Raw genomic sequence first — 17,277 nt, 5'->3', positions numbered from 1 at the left:
GGCATAAAGTGATGTTTTCTATCTACACCCTTTGGAGATTTATACTCACAATAGCCCCGAGTTCTGTTTCTGAAAGAGCGAGATAAAATTTGCTTATTTCAAAAGGGCCTAATTTTCAAGTGCTCGTGTTCAGTTATTGTTCATCCCCACTGCTACCCTCTTCCCACAACCCACCTAGTGTATGATCTATAATTGACTTTATGAATGAGAGATGTGTTTCATATAAAAGGCAATTCTTGTGTCTGCTGTGAGTAAATGTTATAGAACAATTATCAAACTCATAGAATTACCACAGTGAACCCAGGATCCATGGTTCATCATTTACAGCCTTCTTAGCAATTTGTTTGCTTGAGTTTTTCCCATCATGCCATGTCAAGGGAATTTACACTGCTATTTACATCTGCAATGATTGTATTCCTCCTGTGATGGAGTAGCAGTTTAGGAGGGGGGGGACTTAACTGGGCCTGTCGTGAAAGGATTCAGGGAACAAAGCAGTGAATGAGCAGTATTGATGGCCACAGGGTTGCTATGCGAGCTAGGCCTTGGCCTACGATTTGTTCTTTGAATCCCAACACCTGTACGCACCCACACATTCATTTGGAAAAAGTAGAAAAGCTTGTGGGGGCACATCATTCTGTGCAGTGGAGCGCTGTAATTACTCTTGAATCGTGACTGTGATAGATGCGGTTGTATACATTCCATCAGAGTCTATTTTTATCTGTCATGTTTCCATGTTAACCAACGTTTTGTGGAGCGTTTGTGCATAACAGATGTGAATCATCATGAGCAAAGTTTGCAACCTTACAACGGCTGTGCTTAAGAAAAATGTGAAAGTAAGAGAAGTCAGAGAATGATTGACAAGTTGTTCATTGCCTCACATACATACTTATGCATTAGATGCACTTGTTAGAGAGCAATTATTTACCACAGGAGTTACACTGTGATACTAGTTTTGCAAAAATGGTTAATAATATTTGCTTAAGAGTTAAAGACATAGTCAAAAAATTTTGGGAAATACATGCTTTTTTCCCAGAGTGGGATGAGAATATAGATCAGTCTCATCTCAATCTCTCTGGTTGTTCAGAACGAAGCTGGAATCAAGCTTGCGCTCCGGCCACACTGCCTGTGTGAGCAGAATGATTGTATTTGGTGACAAGACTGATCATTTTAGCCATCATTATATCATTACATATATACTGCTTGTTATAATTGGAAATACCACAATAAAATTATTGTAGCAAATGAGTGGTGAATTTTATCATTAATTCTATTTACATTTTATCCATCATCTCTGTTAATCATTTCTTAATTTCATCCTGAATTGTGAAGTAAGACTTTGTTTTCTGTTTCAACAGCACTACGAACATATCATTGATCATCAGTTTGATGTTAAATAATAATGATGATTGAGGTTTTACTGCAACCGTGGTTTGCAGAAACATGTTGAATTACTGGTACAGTTGCACGTAATGACAACTGTTCCTCTGGCACCATTGGAGAGCAACAGTGGAAGTCTAAATTGCACTTCTTCTTAACTGTATCTCTCTTTGACAGGTCTGATGAGTGGTGAAGAGGGCACAAATATCAATATGCAAACAGATGTTTTCAGATGTTTCTGCATCTATTTATGGCTAAAGTGTGGGAGTGTAAATGAAGCTAGTGTATGTGAGCCCAGTTACACAACGACTGAGATTTATAAAACAGAATTTGGTATACCTGTGGCTTCATAATTCATGTGTATATTTCTTTCTTTGTGTGCACACACTGCTTTAGTCGTGAATCTTCACAGAGCTCTATGCATCGGGCCCCTGGCTCTGCCAAAAGTTCAAATATAACATGCAAACAAGGGAATTGTAATGATTTACACTCACTCAGATTAGAGTCACCAATTCAGTATCTGACCAAATGTCTCCCCTTCTGTTCCTGAGATATGGTGTTGAGTAAAGGCCAGAAAAGTGTTTTGGCAGAACATTATGATGTCACAGTGAAGTTGACCTTTGACTTTTTGGATATAAAACATTAGAATTTCATCATTTTATCCTATAAGACGTTTGTGTGAAATTCTGTCATAGTTTGCGTATGAATTTTTGAGTTTTGGCCCAAAACATGATTTTTAAGGTCACAGTGACCTTGACATTTGATCAATGAATTCTAATCAGTTAATTGCTGAGTCCAAGTAGATGTTTGTGCCAATCTCAGGAAATTCCCTTGAGGTATTAAGTTCACGAGAATGAGACACATGCAAGGTCACAGTGACCCTGACCTCTGATCACCGAAATCTAATCATTCCATTGTTGAGTCCAAGTGGAGGTGTGTCGCCAATGTGAAGAAATACCCTCAAGTTTTTGTTGAGGTATGACATTTACGAGAATAAGACAGATGAAGTTGAAGTGACCTTGACCATTGACCTATGACAACCAAAATGAATCCAAGTCGACAGTTGTGCCAAATTTGAAAAAACAAAAAACAAAACAAAAAGTCAAGTCATTCTTTATATATCGTAGGACAGACATGTGAATGTGTGGATGGACGGACAACCACCAGCAAAAACGTAATGCGTCCAGCCACAGAAATCGCCAGTGAGGAGGCATGAAAAAGCAAAGTTCCCAAAATCATGGGAGTTTAATATTGACCTTGGGATCAAGATGTGCAACAAAAGAATCTCAACCTAAGATCCACTGACTAGTTTAGTTTGTAGGTTTCTGTTTCTCACAGTCTTCATAAGTGAAAGGAAAATAAGCGTAAAATAAATATTTGACGCTCAGCCATTACCATCTTAATACTGGCTTGTATTTGAGAATGTACAGTATGTGAATACGTGTTTTTGCCTCGTCCATGACTTTTTACCTGGTAAATAATGGACAGCATCTGGAATTGACTGTAGAAGCTTTTAAAAAAAAGGGTAAATGATGACAGAAACTGTGTGACCGTAACCCATCGATAAAGGAACATGCATATGAATATGACTCCCACTGTGGCATGAAGATGGAGATATAAGGAGTGATTCAAGGCTGTGCGGGGTATAAGGGAGCACACATTCACACACACATTCACACACACACACACACACACACACACACACACACACACACACACACACACACACACACACATAAACACAGATAAACAGGCTGTGTGAGGGTGATACTGTACCTTGATTGGCTTCGGGGTAGGAGATGGTGGTGGTGATGGTGGTGGTGGTGTTTGTGGCTGTGGTGGGTATAGGGGTAGTGGTGGGAGCATCTGGATGAGAGGACAAATACATGACAAACACAGGGGGGAAAACAAATGAGTAAAAAAGGCCATGAAGATAAAGTAAAGTCAGTGTGACGCGATGGTATCGCTGCTTGATATATGACCAACGGCTCATTGTGTGTCAGCATGTGTGTGTGAGTTAAAGGTCGGCTGCAGACCTTTTGATGAATTGGCAACGGCAGTGCATTAAATAATGCACACCCAACAATGACACTGCGACGCATCGCCTGGTCTCGCACCGGCTGAGCTGATCACAGATCTTGTTGGGATCTCTTTTCTTTTATGTCTACTCACGGCCTACACACCATGACATGAAATACTGACAATGCTAGCGAGCACATGGTTGTTAGAAGTGATTAAATGTCTAATGAGTAACACATGCTGGTGTTGTACTTATGCTGTCATTGTTATGCACTGAGCTATCTTGACAAACAAACGTGTCTGCGCATTCTTAATATCTCCGAGGAGAAGAGTACAACGTTGGTGAGGATACAGGCAACAAAAAAACACAAAAACAAAATCTGATGTTTAAAGTCAAACATAATGACAAAATAAATGGCAGTGCAAAAAAACAGAAGGAGAGAAATTATACACACACATTAAAAAAAAATTATAAATGAACAGCATCAAGCAGTGTCAGTGAATACACAGACTTTGACCAGAGACCATTTTTCCTCCCACAGCTCTTCCTTTTTTACTTCATTATCCGGGTTAGACTCCCCACCCTGACAATGACCAGGGGGAGATATCAAAAGTGACATTTTCCTTGTTGAAGTGGCAGGGCTGCGCTGATATGAAGCCGCTGGCAGGGCTGCTTGGACCTCCCATGCTGCTCAGATTGCCTGGGAATGGACTGAAAAACCTTATGGGGTTATTAAAAGGTGCAGAGAAAAATAAGCTATTGCTGGCTGTTGATAAGGAGGATAGCTTGTCTACACTTTAATGAAATAAGGTGTTATAAGAAGGTGGGAAAAGGAAATGTGTATGGACAGGGATGGGAGAGAAGAGGGAAGTCCGGGAGATGGAGGAGATGCTGTTACACTGACTGTGCAGTGTCAGATGTGAGGGTGTATCGTAGGACTTGGCACCAGCTACAGTTTTACTGGACGCACACAACGGCTATGAAACAGAACAAGCTGTAATGTCTTTCAGTTATCACAGAGGATAAAACTGTAGCCTATAACTTATCTTGCTCATAGACAGCACGCAACAACATTTACAGTTTTAATCTGCTTTTCTTGCCTCACTTTTGATTCACTGCATAGAGACCTGTAGGAAAACACACACCCAAACTGAGGAGGTGCTGGTTCACAGGTAGGAACGCTGCACTCTCAGATTCAAGTTTTTTTAATTTTCAGTTTCTAAATCATCATGTCACCTTCTTCAGGATGAAGATAATGTGCCAAAATGCTAACCTTAAAAAGAATACATCAGAATTGTGAGTGTGCTTTCATGCTCGCACTGCGGAAGTGCAGTGGAGAATTATTGGCTGGTTGCACTTAACATAAATGTAACTGTGTTTTTAATGTTTTAAATGTAATACTTCCCATTATGTCACATGACATTAAATGCATTTGTTTGCATAATGATTTTTAACTTATTCTAAATAGCAGCTATTCCAATAGCAATTATCAGCTGGACTACAAGACAGTGGACATAAATGTAGTAGTGATTTGGCACTATTGAAATAAATAAATAAATAAATAAATATGAGGCTGGTGTTGTTCTATGTTTTTGTAATTATAAACAAAACCTATGAAAACTGGATTGAGTGTGTGTTATTAGTGGTTATCAGCATCATTGTTATCCAGTGATAACCCAGGTGAATAAGACCAAACCCAAGAATGACTTGATCCTAACTCTTATCTGCCAAACCCTGCACCTTCTTCCTTACTGTTTATTACATTTGCATTTTTTAAAAATCTCAAATTATGTACCTCCATTTGAGCAGCATTTGCCAAAATCTTCTGTTTCAGATAATTACTGAGCATTTTAAACTATTCATTGTGTCCTGTCCTGTCACTTGGAACAAATGGGCTTTGGGCTTCGAGCCCCAGAGACAAAGTACTGACAGACAGACTAATACATCGTTGATTTTGGCCTTATCATGGGATTTGTTGACAATATAGTAAAAAAATAAAAAAACTATCAGCAGCTCTATACTTTAAATTGATTGCCAGTAGAGATAAAATGTAGATAAGAAATGAAAAGGACCAAATTTCATAGTGGAACAAGAGTTGATTTTATATACAGTAACCTGACTGCAGATTAGTTTTTTATGGTATCTTTCTACTGTTTAGAAAAGCACTGGTTCCAGTTCTAAATACTGCACCGTTTTCCCTAGAAACAGCATTAAAGGGAGGAGCACTGTGATTATTTTTCTGTGGTAATGGTCATGTCATGGTTGTTGTAACTGCATTACTGAATGTACACAAGCAATTGTTGACATTTCAAGTGAATATAATTCACTGTGAAATCACTGTAAATTGAAAATGCAACACATCCGCAAGTTACATTAAAGAGATAATAAAAGTTATCCTCATGTTTGTAGAGCCGTATGTCTTCCTTAAGGGTACAGAGGTTGTTTATGATATAAAAAGTAGTCTTCCCTGCGGGCAGAAGATGTTCATAGTTACTACAAAAAACTATTCACAATTGTTAGTTTAGAAAATCATCTTTTTTTATGCACTTGAAAAAAAAAGTATCAAGTAATTCAAATACAAGGCGGAGAGGTCCACAAAGCCCCTTAGAACTCTGCCTGAAGCAAATTTAAAAATGCAAATGCAGGCCTTCAGGTGATCGGGATCAGTATTCAAACTCTGCTGATGTACACTATTTTTTTTTTAATCTATCAACAATTCTGTTCTTTTAAAGACAACCTTGACAATACAAAAGGCTTTACACACCAATGTGCAGACAAAGGCGAGGAGAAATGATCCATTGGGAAGTCGGCTGGCAGATGAAGCTTGAGCTGATGAGTTTCACACATGCTTGAGAGCCACAAAACTCCAGCTCAGGGATGGTGCTGTCTAATTGGTTTTATCCCGTCATGAACTGTGAGGGTCCAGCAGATGTTTGGGATCATCAGTGTCAACAACTCATTAAAAACTTAGCAGTAAAAATGAAAAAAAAAGAGATTAAAATAAAGATTAAAAGAAAGATGATTGAATGTACACCAAATTTCCCTTTTTTGTGGCTAGCTGGTGCAATGTATCAAAGAACAGTGGAGCTCATTGACTTTCAAATGTGACAGGCAGAATGTGTTTTTCCTCCCGCTGAGTCACCGGGCCTTGTTTACTGATGAGGCTTATGAATCAGTGTTTCTGGTCTGAACGAATGGAGCAGGACTGCAGGAAGCGCCGAGATGCAGCCTGACAGGAATCATTCCTGCTAAAGCCGTTGAGTTAAAGAACTCCATGTGAGCACCGGATGAGAGAAACACTCCATATCTGCATAGTGCCAGTAATCACACCAAACAATATGAAAGCTGAAAAAGTACCCCTGGCACAGAGTAACTGTTGAAAACATATAACTCATAACAAATGACATTTTTATTCCCTAAACCAACAGTGCTGTAAGGTGTGCCACATAATGACAATGACCTGATTCTCATGGAAACCAATGGTCAAAGGCTACTGAAGGTCTATGGAATAGTAAAGTATTATATAGTGCAGTGTAGTGAGGTTAAGTATGGTGTAGTGCAATACAGTATAATAAAGCATGTTGTAGCAGTCTAATCTACTCCAGCCAGTCCTTTACCCAGTCCTTTGAATTATATAAAATGTATGTAAAATTTAATACGTTTATATAAGAAGCTAAATGGTAAATGTTAATGCTAGAGGCTAAATAATTTTTAATCTGTATAGTATAATGTAGCGCAGTATATTACAGTAAAGTAAGTATTCCTATAATACAGCTCACCTATAATACAGTATGGTAAAGTAGGCTTATAGTATAGTATAGTATAGTATAGTATAGTATAGTACAGAACAATATAGTATAGTATACTGTAGTGTAGTATAGTACAGTAGGCTTATAGTATATTCTACTAGTCTAGTCTAGTCTAGTCTAGTAGGCTTATAGTATAGTATAGCATAGTATAGTATAGTACAGAACAATATAGTATAGTGTAGTGTAGTATAGTACAGTCAGCTTATAGTATAGTCTACTAGGCTTATATTATAGTATAGTATAGTATAGTACAGAACAATATACTATAGTCTACTATAGTCTAGTCTAGTAGACTTATAGTATAGTATAGTATAGCATAGTATAGTACAGAACAATATAGTATAGTATAGTATAGTATACTGTAGTGTAGTGTAGTACAGTAGGCTTATAGTATAGTCTACTGTAGTCTAGTCTAGTCTAGTAGGCTTATGGTATAGTATAGTATAGTATAGTATAGTATAGTATTGTAGGGTACTTCTACAGAATGGTATTTTTATCATGTTAAATGCTTCTGTTAAAATGTTAAAATGCAGGAACTTTACATGTTATAACAGATTTGACTCCTGTAAAGTTAAAATGTGGCTTCAGATTTTGTCTGAAAGATGTCAGCTTTTAGTTTTAAGGGGAGAAGCTATCACAGATAGTGTGAGCCGTTTTTTAAACCAGCCAAAATGGCTTTGTTTAACTTTGTCAATGAAATATTTAAGGGTAAATCTGAGGGGAAAAACAAGTCAAAACAACATTTTTCTACCAGAAACAAATGCATTTTTGCACTTCATGGATATCTGAAGTTCACTCTTCCTTCTTTACTTGTAACATATTGTACATTTGAGTGACAGGTGTTTAAATTAGGAATGAAGTCTTGCTTGAAGCTCGGGAGACAGAGCAGCTCTGCACATTACAGCCTGCCAGAGAGTTTTTTTCTGATACTGCCACTGGGAGCAAAGTTGGAAATTGTCACATTCTTCACACTGTAGCTTTCAACTGGCATAAATTGACATCTTATCCCATTTACTAAAAGTACTTAAATGTATCTTGTTTTCCCATAATTACAATTTCATGTGAGTGAGTGGGGTAAATACTCTGATAAAAGGAAACAAAGAGAAATGAAAGCCAGAGCATCAGGGATTCAAATTCTGAATCCTTTTAGATGCTGCTTGTGCAATGCTGTGACCTCGTCAGAAACGATTTCTCTCCCCTTTTTGCTTTCATGTTTCCGTGCTTCATTCAGTTTTCTGATCTGCACCATCTAACTGTTTTATTGATTTACTGTTTTGTATCCATTTAGTCCCGCTTAGCACTGCAAGGGTTACCTATATTTTATCCTTCCCAAGGTTTCTTCCATTTTCCCTGTATTTTGCTTGTGTAAGTTTTTCCTTGGCCCCTTCAGGAGGTGTCCTTGCTCCCTGTATAATCCCAACCGGTGAAGCCCTGACACTCTTGCTGTGATTGGAGGCTTTGCATACATACTTGACATTGACACAAAGTTACATTTGTGGAAGCCAGATTCGAGAAAAAGTATAAAATATTGGCCTGTTGTGTCTCTTTGAACTCTTGCCTTTGATTTGATCTCACCAGAGAGAAGTTGAGCTGATCTTCCTCCAGGCGCTGTTTTTAAGTGTTTAGGCCTATCGTCTGTGGGGCAGATGTAAAGTTCTGGGTAGCCCTGCACTTCAATTATCAACATTTACGTATTCATCACAGACTGATATTTATGGAAGAAGGGAAGTATATCTGTTGGGTGTGCTGGGTTGTTCCTTGTCACATAACATGCAGTGCGTACTGCTTTCGTTCCAAAAGCTGAACCACATGTCCTCATCGAAAACAATGAATTTGAGGGCGCAAAAAATGTAGCATGTGTACGGCCCTTTAAGTTTGTGTTTTTTTAAAAATACTTTTAATTGTAGAAGAAAATATAATTCCCCTAACTAAGTGTAGTGTGTTGGTTGAACATAATTTCATTAGAAGCTGTCATAACACAAAAAGGTTGAGACAAACTGTTGTAGCCTAAAGAGCAGGGACAAAAGACTGAAGGGTAGTTTTCTCCAAGCTGGGTTATTTTTGGAATTTCAACATGGTGGGAAAAAAAGCTTTGTGGTATGGATTTCTTGGACAAAATATATATTTGGGATGATTTCACATTTGATGTCTACCTGCCAGTGCTGTCCATGTGAAATTTTGGGTGTAATCAAATAAACTATCACAATTACTGTGACCTCTGCCTTCTATATGGCAATCAAGAGATGCATGTTGGGATGTTACATGATAGAATTTTCCCAAAGTCACCACTGTAATGCCATAAATTGATACATGCAGTGAAATTAAAGCGTTCAAAATGTCTTCATAGGAAAAAAAAAAAAAAACAGCATTCAAAACACAACCTCCTTGCAAATTTGTTTTGGAAGTGATGAATTACTCTTCCTCCTCATAACATTTTACACCAGCAATTTCACTTCCACTCAAGTGCAATTTCAGCAAACTAAGAGCGCTTGCAGCTTGAATAGGATGTTTCGGGACACTTTGCACCTCTGGAAGAAATATTGGATGCCACTTAAAGAGCTACCGGTGACTTGTGGAGAAACTCCCATGTGCTTTAATGGAGAAGAAGTGTAAAGTAAGTAGGAGGACGACTGAAAGCAACAGGGTCACTGAACATGCTTATGGTGTGCAATAAAGCCAGTACTGGTAAAGGAGCAGGGAGGAAGAGAACTCAGTTATTGGGTAAGCGGCAGCCTGTAAACAACTTAAAACCCCTCGGCACTGGGTCTCACTCGACTGTGAGAGGAAAACCCTGATGGTTGTGTTTTCTTACCCTGTGAAGTAAGAGCGGCAGTAAGAGTTAGAGCAGTACAGACTGCATTCTTTTCGCTGTTAACATTGTTAGTGTCAGCCAGTCTCACGGTGCTCTCCATCACTTAGGGTCACAATACTCTGGAACCAGATGTATTAAAGGAGATGCTGGCCATAGCTGCATTTGTTCTGGCTGTCAGGCAGGGGGAATGTTGGGGGTGGAGGCGCCATGTGGACTTCATCATTAAATTACACATCTCTAATGTACAGTTTGGGATTTTGTGTTGATATTGTGGCTGGTTTTTAAGTTTTAATAGAGAAAATTAAATCTTAACACAGGAGACGAGACAACCCTTCTGTTTATTGCATGACAGCTTTTGGGGTTTTATGGTGCATTAAATCTAAAACATGGTACATTTTGTCAGACTCTCAGAGGGACTTTATCATTATGACAGTCTTCCCCTTTTTACTTGTCGCATTTGAACTAGATGTATCTTTCTGAAATAGCCAGGAGGTATGGTGGTTAACTTTTGAAAGACTGAAATAAGCATGTCTTTATCTTTGTGAAACTCTTTAATTCACCTTAGATAGAATAAAGCCTAATTTTCGGGAGGCTGTACAACACTTTTGATGAGTATTGCTTGACAAAAATGACATATTTTCAACAGAAAATGTCTCTCGACACCCTGCTTTCATGTCGCACACCTGGAGAATTTGATTATGTTGCAGACAAAGTCATATTTTGTCAAGCAATCTGATTGAGTAGTGTTACTAATGTCACCGTGTAGATGGTAGTTTTCAGTCCACACTGGTTTAAACCTGTATTCAGCATCAGCATCGGCTCCTGGGGAGCTAAGAAAGCAGCCAGCCAAACTACCTTCGCCAGGCTGACTAACAGCAGACATTTAAAGGACCAAAATATTTTTCATGTCAGCACCATGCCGAACACACCCTAGTGAGTGAGGGGTATCTGCCGCTCACAGACAGATTGGGAGCTGATCAATCAATGTAGATGCGGTTAATAAATAAAAACACACATAGAGCAAATGTTTGTGTGACTTAAGCACTATTCGGATGGGATTAGTTTTACATGGGCACGTGGGGTAATGTCACTTTACCACAGGACGTCAGTAATATTAATGGCCGATTCGCACAGGATAAGAAATATCAGTAAAACTACCACAAGTGGGAGGGGTAAATCCATTCACGTACCGCTGTCCCCTCCTGCCATCATGTGCGTATGATACTTTACCCCACGTACCTATGTAAAACTAATCCCATCCAAATAGGGCTTTAAACAGCTGTCTGTGCAGTTACACTTCACTAAATGCAGCAGAAATAGACGCAGAGCATAATAAACCATGAAAACAACTTATAGCCTTTCACTGAAGCATAAATTGAAAACAACACACGCCGTTAAATTTCTGCCAAGCAACATCTATTGAAAGTGTTTAGCACCCTAACATAAACAGAGGAGATGAAACACTTTGTGTGACTGTGGTCTGTGTATCCCCATAAAACAGTTTGTATGATATCCGACAAAAATGCACACACAACAGCTAATTTGATATCCCACAAATTTGCACCCCACAATTGAGGTTACGTTCTTAACGTAAAGTTGTGTAATTACGGTAATGTTACGTAGATTAGGTTCAGGCAAGTAAAGTTACTGTGGCTGGGTTAGGAAAACAAAAACCGTAAGGATATATCTTACAATGACGCAACAGCACATTGTTCATGTGATCGCAGCCTTCCAAAATATGTGGGTTACACACAAATTATTACTACCTTATGATACCTGGGATATGTAGAAATTTGGGTGCATCACTTTTTGTAGGAAAACGTATGAACAGTTTATGAGAACAGCCTGCTGTGGTTAGCTTGATTTTTATCTAAGGTAAGATATGACACCACAATGAAACTTGATATCCACCTAGATTTGTTAGCAATGGGACAGTATTTAAATTTTTCATCAGCACGGTGTAACCATCTTTCAACAAGCTAGTTGGTGACGTCACAAAAATGGTGTGTCTCTGCTGTGGGAACTGCCCATTGGTTCAACAGCCCATTGGTTCGACAGCCCATTGGTTCGACAGCCCATTGTTCCGACCATATTAAAGTCATTGTTCCGAAGTCCGTTCCGAAATCATCATGATGCCCTGTGGTTAAGGTCTGGTTAGGTTTAGGCACAAAAACCACTTGGTTAGGGTCAGGAAAAGATCGTGGTGTGGGTTAAAATGAAAAAGAAAGTGGCAAACACATAAGCCGTGAGCCTCCTCTGCCTCAAGCCAGTCGCAGCGCACCATACGCCCGCCGCAAACCGTTCAGCACCGCGGACAGTCGGACGAATGGGATGTCGAACCAATGGGCTGTCGAACCAATGACATGGACCCTCTGTTGTTCGCTTGTTTGCTGGTCAGAGTTGTTGAGCTAGGCTTGGTAAACGTGGTAATGCTAGACATGTTTTGTCCTTTGATGACTGTTTTGCTCTCTGATGATATGTTTTTTAATGGCCAGTGTGAGAGATATTCTGAGCAGAGTAGTGCAAGAAGTAAAGGAAGTCACTTTTGGGCAGTCACGCCCAACAGGCTAGACATGTTTCATTGCTAGATGCAAGTCAACCTTTATGTCAACATTACCAGCTGTTTTGGTGTGAGAATTGAAGTTTTGGAATACTTATATGGATATGGAAACCTGGGAGAAGAGTCATTACAAAAGCAATAAAGGGTGAACAGAATAAAACTTTTGGTTTATGATCTAAGGCGAAGCTAACGTCATCAATCAGCCTACGTTAAAAAGCTGCTTAGAAAGGAGCTCATCGTTTCGCAAATTTTACAGAGGAGCCAGCAAGATCTTGGTGGCTTCTCCACCTCAAGGATAAAAGTGTGTACCAGTAAGAGGATGGGTGCATGAATGGAACTCCAAGCTAGCACTCCCAGCTATCTAATCCGACATGCACAGTGGAACTGGACAAGCCTGACAGTTCTTCTGATGGTGAGTCATACTGTTTATTATCTCAATGCTTCTCGAGGCAGAAATTGCCTTAGTTTGGTTTACAGGTAGAAATGTAGCTTATATACACAAAGTAACACAGAAGCACCAATCCTTGAATTCATGTGATGATGCACATACACGCTACCATGGTAACTGAATGATCTTGCATATAAGTAGGCTACAAATCACTTATACAGACCCAGAAATCGCTTTGTTAACAGTTCATGATCACCTGGTGGATTTATTAGTTGGGTAGGGTAGTCTTGGTTCAATTATTTGGTCTGCACTAGAGTCCAACTCACAGCTTTCACACAAGTCAAAATGAATCCCACTACACAGGCAAACCTACCAGAGTTTGTTTTACCCAAACACATTAGTTGTGAAAGCACCCTGTGAGCAAAAATAAGGCTAGTTGGCTCTATCTTGGCGAATCTAATATGTTGTAACCAGAACCAAATGCTTCATATCACCACTGTACGAGTGTACATGCTGACGCCCCTGCTGCTTATCTGATTTCTTACATAGGAGTGTGTGTCTACATACACGCCCTCCTCCCAGCTTCTGTTTAGGTACTACCGATGTGTGTGTATGGTGGTGTAGAAGCAGGAGGTACTGTGTTTGTGTGTGTGTAGTGGTAGAGGGGGGTCTGGAACATAATGTGAGAATCAGCTTCTGACAGCTCAGCCAAAACACCCTGTCTTCCCATTAGCAAGGCGAAGGTTCGGCATGATTTGCTGTTGAATTACAGTCGACATTAGTAGTGTGGGAGCCACGGACACATCAAAGTCATCAAAAGACTAGCTCTAAAAGGGTGGAGGCCTTATGTGGTTTTAATGGTGACTGTGTGTTTTTTTTGTGTGTATGTGTGTGCAAGGCTTTTAGTTGCCCACATGTTGCATTACCGTGTTTATCTTTGTCTTTCGCTCACCATGGGGGGATGTGTGGGTGGTTGAGAGAGGGGCGACTTGCAGCCCTCACCATGGGATTTTGTTGTTTAGGCCCGGGGAGAGAGACGTACAAAAAGCCTGCTACAATTACCAGAAAATTCATACTTCATGCAAAGTTAAGGATAATAGATCGCACACACGTCAGCGACAATGTGGCTGGCTTCTCTTATTGATGGTCTTTAATGTGTCCTGTCATTGATCTGCTTACAACACATTTGCATGCACACAAACCTTTGTTTTATCATTCCCTTAACGATGACTCCAAAATGTCATTTCTTATTTCAATATTCCACTTTTTATCATAAACTATCATTGAAAATTGAAATTGAAACACTTTGTCCTGGTTCTGGACTTAACCCGCAATCCAAATCCTTTCTCTGAATGGCAGACTAATTCCTAAAGAAGTCAGCGCTGGGAATTTTCTTGAGTCCAAAGATTTACGTACGTGTCAAACTGACTCTGACAGAGAGAACCAGGGGAATATACAGAGAGAGAAAAAGAGACTTTCTCTTTACACAGTTAGTACAGACTAACAGCTGTAATATAGCAGGTGGCAGTAAGCTGTTTCCTGATTTTCAGCGGTACCTCTGTTGTTTTATTGCACTCATCATTAGCACAGCAACCCGCTCTGCTGTAAATAACATCCATTCAGCTGGTGTCCGTCAGGCATTGAGAGTCTCTTTTTACCCCCCTACATAAAAAAAGAAGCCTTTTCACTCTGCTAATTCCCTCTGACAATAGCAGCCAAATAATTTCTCTGCGGGCTCAGGGTCTACCAAAAAGTGATAGTGAAGTAATTTTGGCCGGGGAAAATGAGCACATTAGAGTGTAATGCCCTGCTCAGGGAGAAAATGTTACTGGTATCAACAGCATAAAAGCATGTTAAGATAATGCTTATGAGGATGAGAGGAAAAACAGAGAGAAAGAGAGGCGGATGCTGCATCAACAGGAAGATCAACAGGAAGCCAAAGAAATAAAGAAATCTGGCAGAAGTAGGTGGAGGCAGGTTAAAGGATTACTCCAAGTTAGTGGGAGGTAGAACATACACACCGCACTCATGTATTGATCCCAAGCTACGTTTTGGCTGTAGTGCTGAATGTAAAAACAACAACGAAAAAAAACTGGTTCACACCATGCTGATGGACAGTTGTTAATAATGCATTTTTTAGCAGTTTTTCCTTATCTGAATTAAGGGTCAAAGGATGGAGGATGTTACGCGCTCTACAGGTTGCGGAGCGCTTTGAGGCAAATGTGTGACATGTATTGTTGGGCTATATAAATGACATTGACATACATCAGCATGTAATAAATTATGACAGATGCTATTTGCACCCAGGTGTCCATTAATCAACAATGCTATTTGCACCAGAGGTGTAATGTGGCTATTTACACCAGGGTGTATATTCCTGGGTTTCCTAGCAACGTAGAAATATGATGTTAACACCAACTGGTCTATTCAGACATTGTGCTAAAGTTAATGTACCCAGTGTGATTTATATATCAGAAAAACAGAAAGTAATACATCAACTAAGTCTAAAAATAATGAGCCAACACTGACTCACACAGGAATCGAAACCCAGTCTACATCACCTGACTTTCCGGCAGTACATATGCAAGATCTTTCTTGGAAATCTACCACTTTCAAGAGGAGATGAAACACTGAACAATATGACTGTGGTTTGGTTGAATTTTACCTTTACTTTTTATGCTAGCTAGTGACATCACTGGGGCGGTTCATCCCTGTTGTCTGCTTGTTCAGTTGTTGTGCAGTTGTTGTGGTAGGCTTGGTAAACTTGCTCGTATAAAGCATGTTTTGTCCTTTGATGGCTGTTTTTTTCTTTGACAATATTTATTTATGGCCAGTGTTTGAGGTGTTTTGAGTAGAATAGTGCATGGAAGTACGCATAGTCATGTAGTGCCTGACAGGTGGGATGCATGTTGTTTACTCTCTGTTTTGGCAGAAATGGATGTACAATACTGGGAGAGGAGAGATTATGATGGGGTGAGGAGTAAACAGAGTAAAACTTTTGGGTTATGATCTAAGGCAGGGGTCGACAAACGCTAGTATTGAAAGAGCCATTTCAGTCAGACACACTTTAAATGTTTATTTCAACAGCAGAACACAGAGTTTGGTGTCTAGATTTCCTGATGCTAAACCCTCTGATGGTAATTCATATAGTTTGTTTTTTACTGATGCTTCATGATGCAGAAAATGGTTACATTTGACTCTCTGGGCTTCGAGAGGTGGGAATGATGTGGATCATGACGTAAGGTGGCTTATGGACGTGACCGCTGGGTTAGGCTACATTAGTTATGTTAGCTGTGACATAATATCGTTAATGCAATGTTGTAAGCATCTCCCGTTGTTATTGTGGTCTGACAACTTGATGAAGAAAGTGGTAGAACACATATTTGTGGTGGAGAAGTGCTTTGTGTGGTATTAATTAGTCAAGTTCAGGCTTTCCACTTTCATTTTCGCTGCTGTCGTCCAGCTCCATGGAAACAGGTCTTACTAATATTTTTGTTCTTGCTGGCTCATAAAGCATAGGCAGTTGGTTTTTAACTTTGACAGTAGTTCTTTGAATCTCATCAAAACTCTCAAACTCCATTATATCAACACTTAACCAGTCTGAAGTACTCAGTGTTCATAGTCACCCAGTGACGTCTCCAACTAGCTTGTTGAAAGATGGCAATTTAGTTTTCTAGCAAATCTATGTGGATATCAAGTTTGATTGCAGTGTCACATCTTGCCTAGGTAAAAATTAAATGCAGTCATGTTGTTCAGTGTTTCATCTCCACTTTAATTTCAGAGGTCTGGGACTGGCTAGTACAAGCCCTAACCCTGACCTTTTTGTCCTCATCCTGAACAGTTCCAACCTTAACGCATCAACATGACGAGTACTAGCCAACCACAGCATGCAGTGGGATGCATAAAAACTTGTCACAGGGATGGGTGAAAATCACCAAACAGATGTACTGTGACTTTTCTCAACTGGGTGCAAAAAGACACTCTCTAAAAATTATCATGTGGCCTGTTAATCCATGAATTGAAAATTAAAACCAATGACTCACTGGAGCTGATGTTGTCAGGTTTACTTTTAGAGCTAGTCCATATATCATGTACATTTGCTGTGCAGTGATTTTTTCCTCACAGTCTCCAGTCGCCTAATACCTTTCTTTTTTGGGTAAACAGCAAAAGTTTAAAACCTGACAAAGCCTTTTCGGAGGGATTTAAGACAAGCTGAGGTCATAAGATCAAAATTGTCCAATTCAACTCTCCACAGACTTTTTTTGACTGGCCAGTACAAAAAGTATGTAATATTTCAGGGTACTCTAAATA

The 17,277-nt window shown here is 39.5% G+C and overlaps 1 protein-coding gene across 5 annotated transcripts in view; it reads right to left on the bottom strand.

The window, feature by feature from the left end:
* cadm1a (cell adhesion molecule 1a) overlaps positions 1-17,277 on the bottom strand; it is a 591,315-nt gene that overhangs the window by 61,470 nt on the left and 512,568 nt on the right. For 3 of the 5 annotated variants that reach the window (XM_049593071.1, XM_049593070.1, XM_049593072.1), the window contains one exon: positions 3,154-3,243. The exons of the other annotated variants lie outside the window; for them this stretch is intronic. In XM_049593071.1, coding sequence (XP_049449028.1) covers positions 3,154-3,243 — 90 coding nt within the window. The remainder of the gene's footprint in view (positions 1-3,153; positions 3,244-17,277) is intronic. 5 annotated transcript variants of the gene reach the window in all.

The sequence above is a fragment of the Epinephelus fuscoguttatus genome, linkage group LG12, assembly GCF_011397635.1.
Source record: "Epinephelus fuscoguttatus linkage group LG12, E.fuscoguttatus.final_Chr_v1".
Taxonomy (NCBI): domain Eukaryota; kingdom Metazoa; phylum Chordata; class Actinopteri; order Perciformes; family Serranidae; genus Epinephelus; species Epinephelus fuscoguttatus.
The sequence above is the reverse complement of the archived record's forward strand: the minus strand, read 5'-3'. Positions and strand labels throughout refer to the sequence as shown.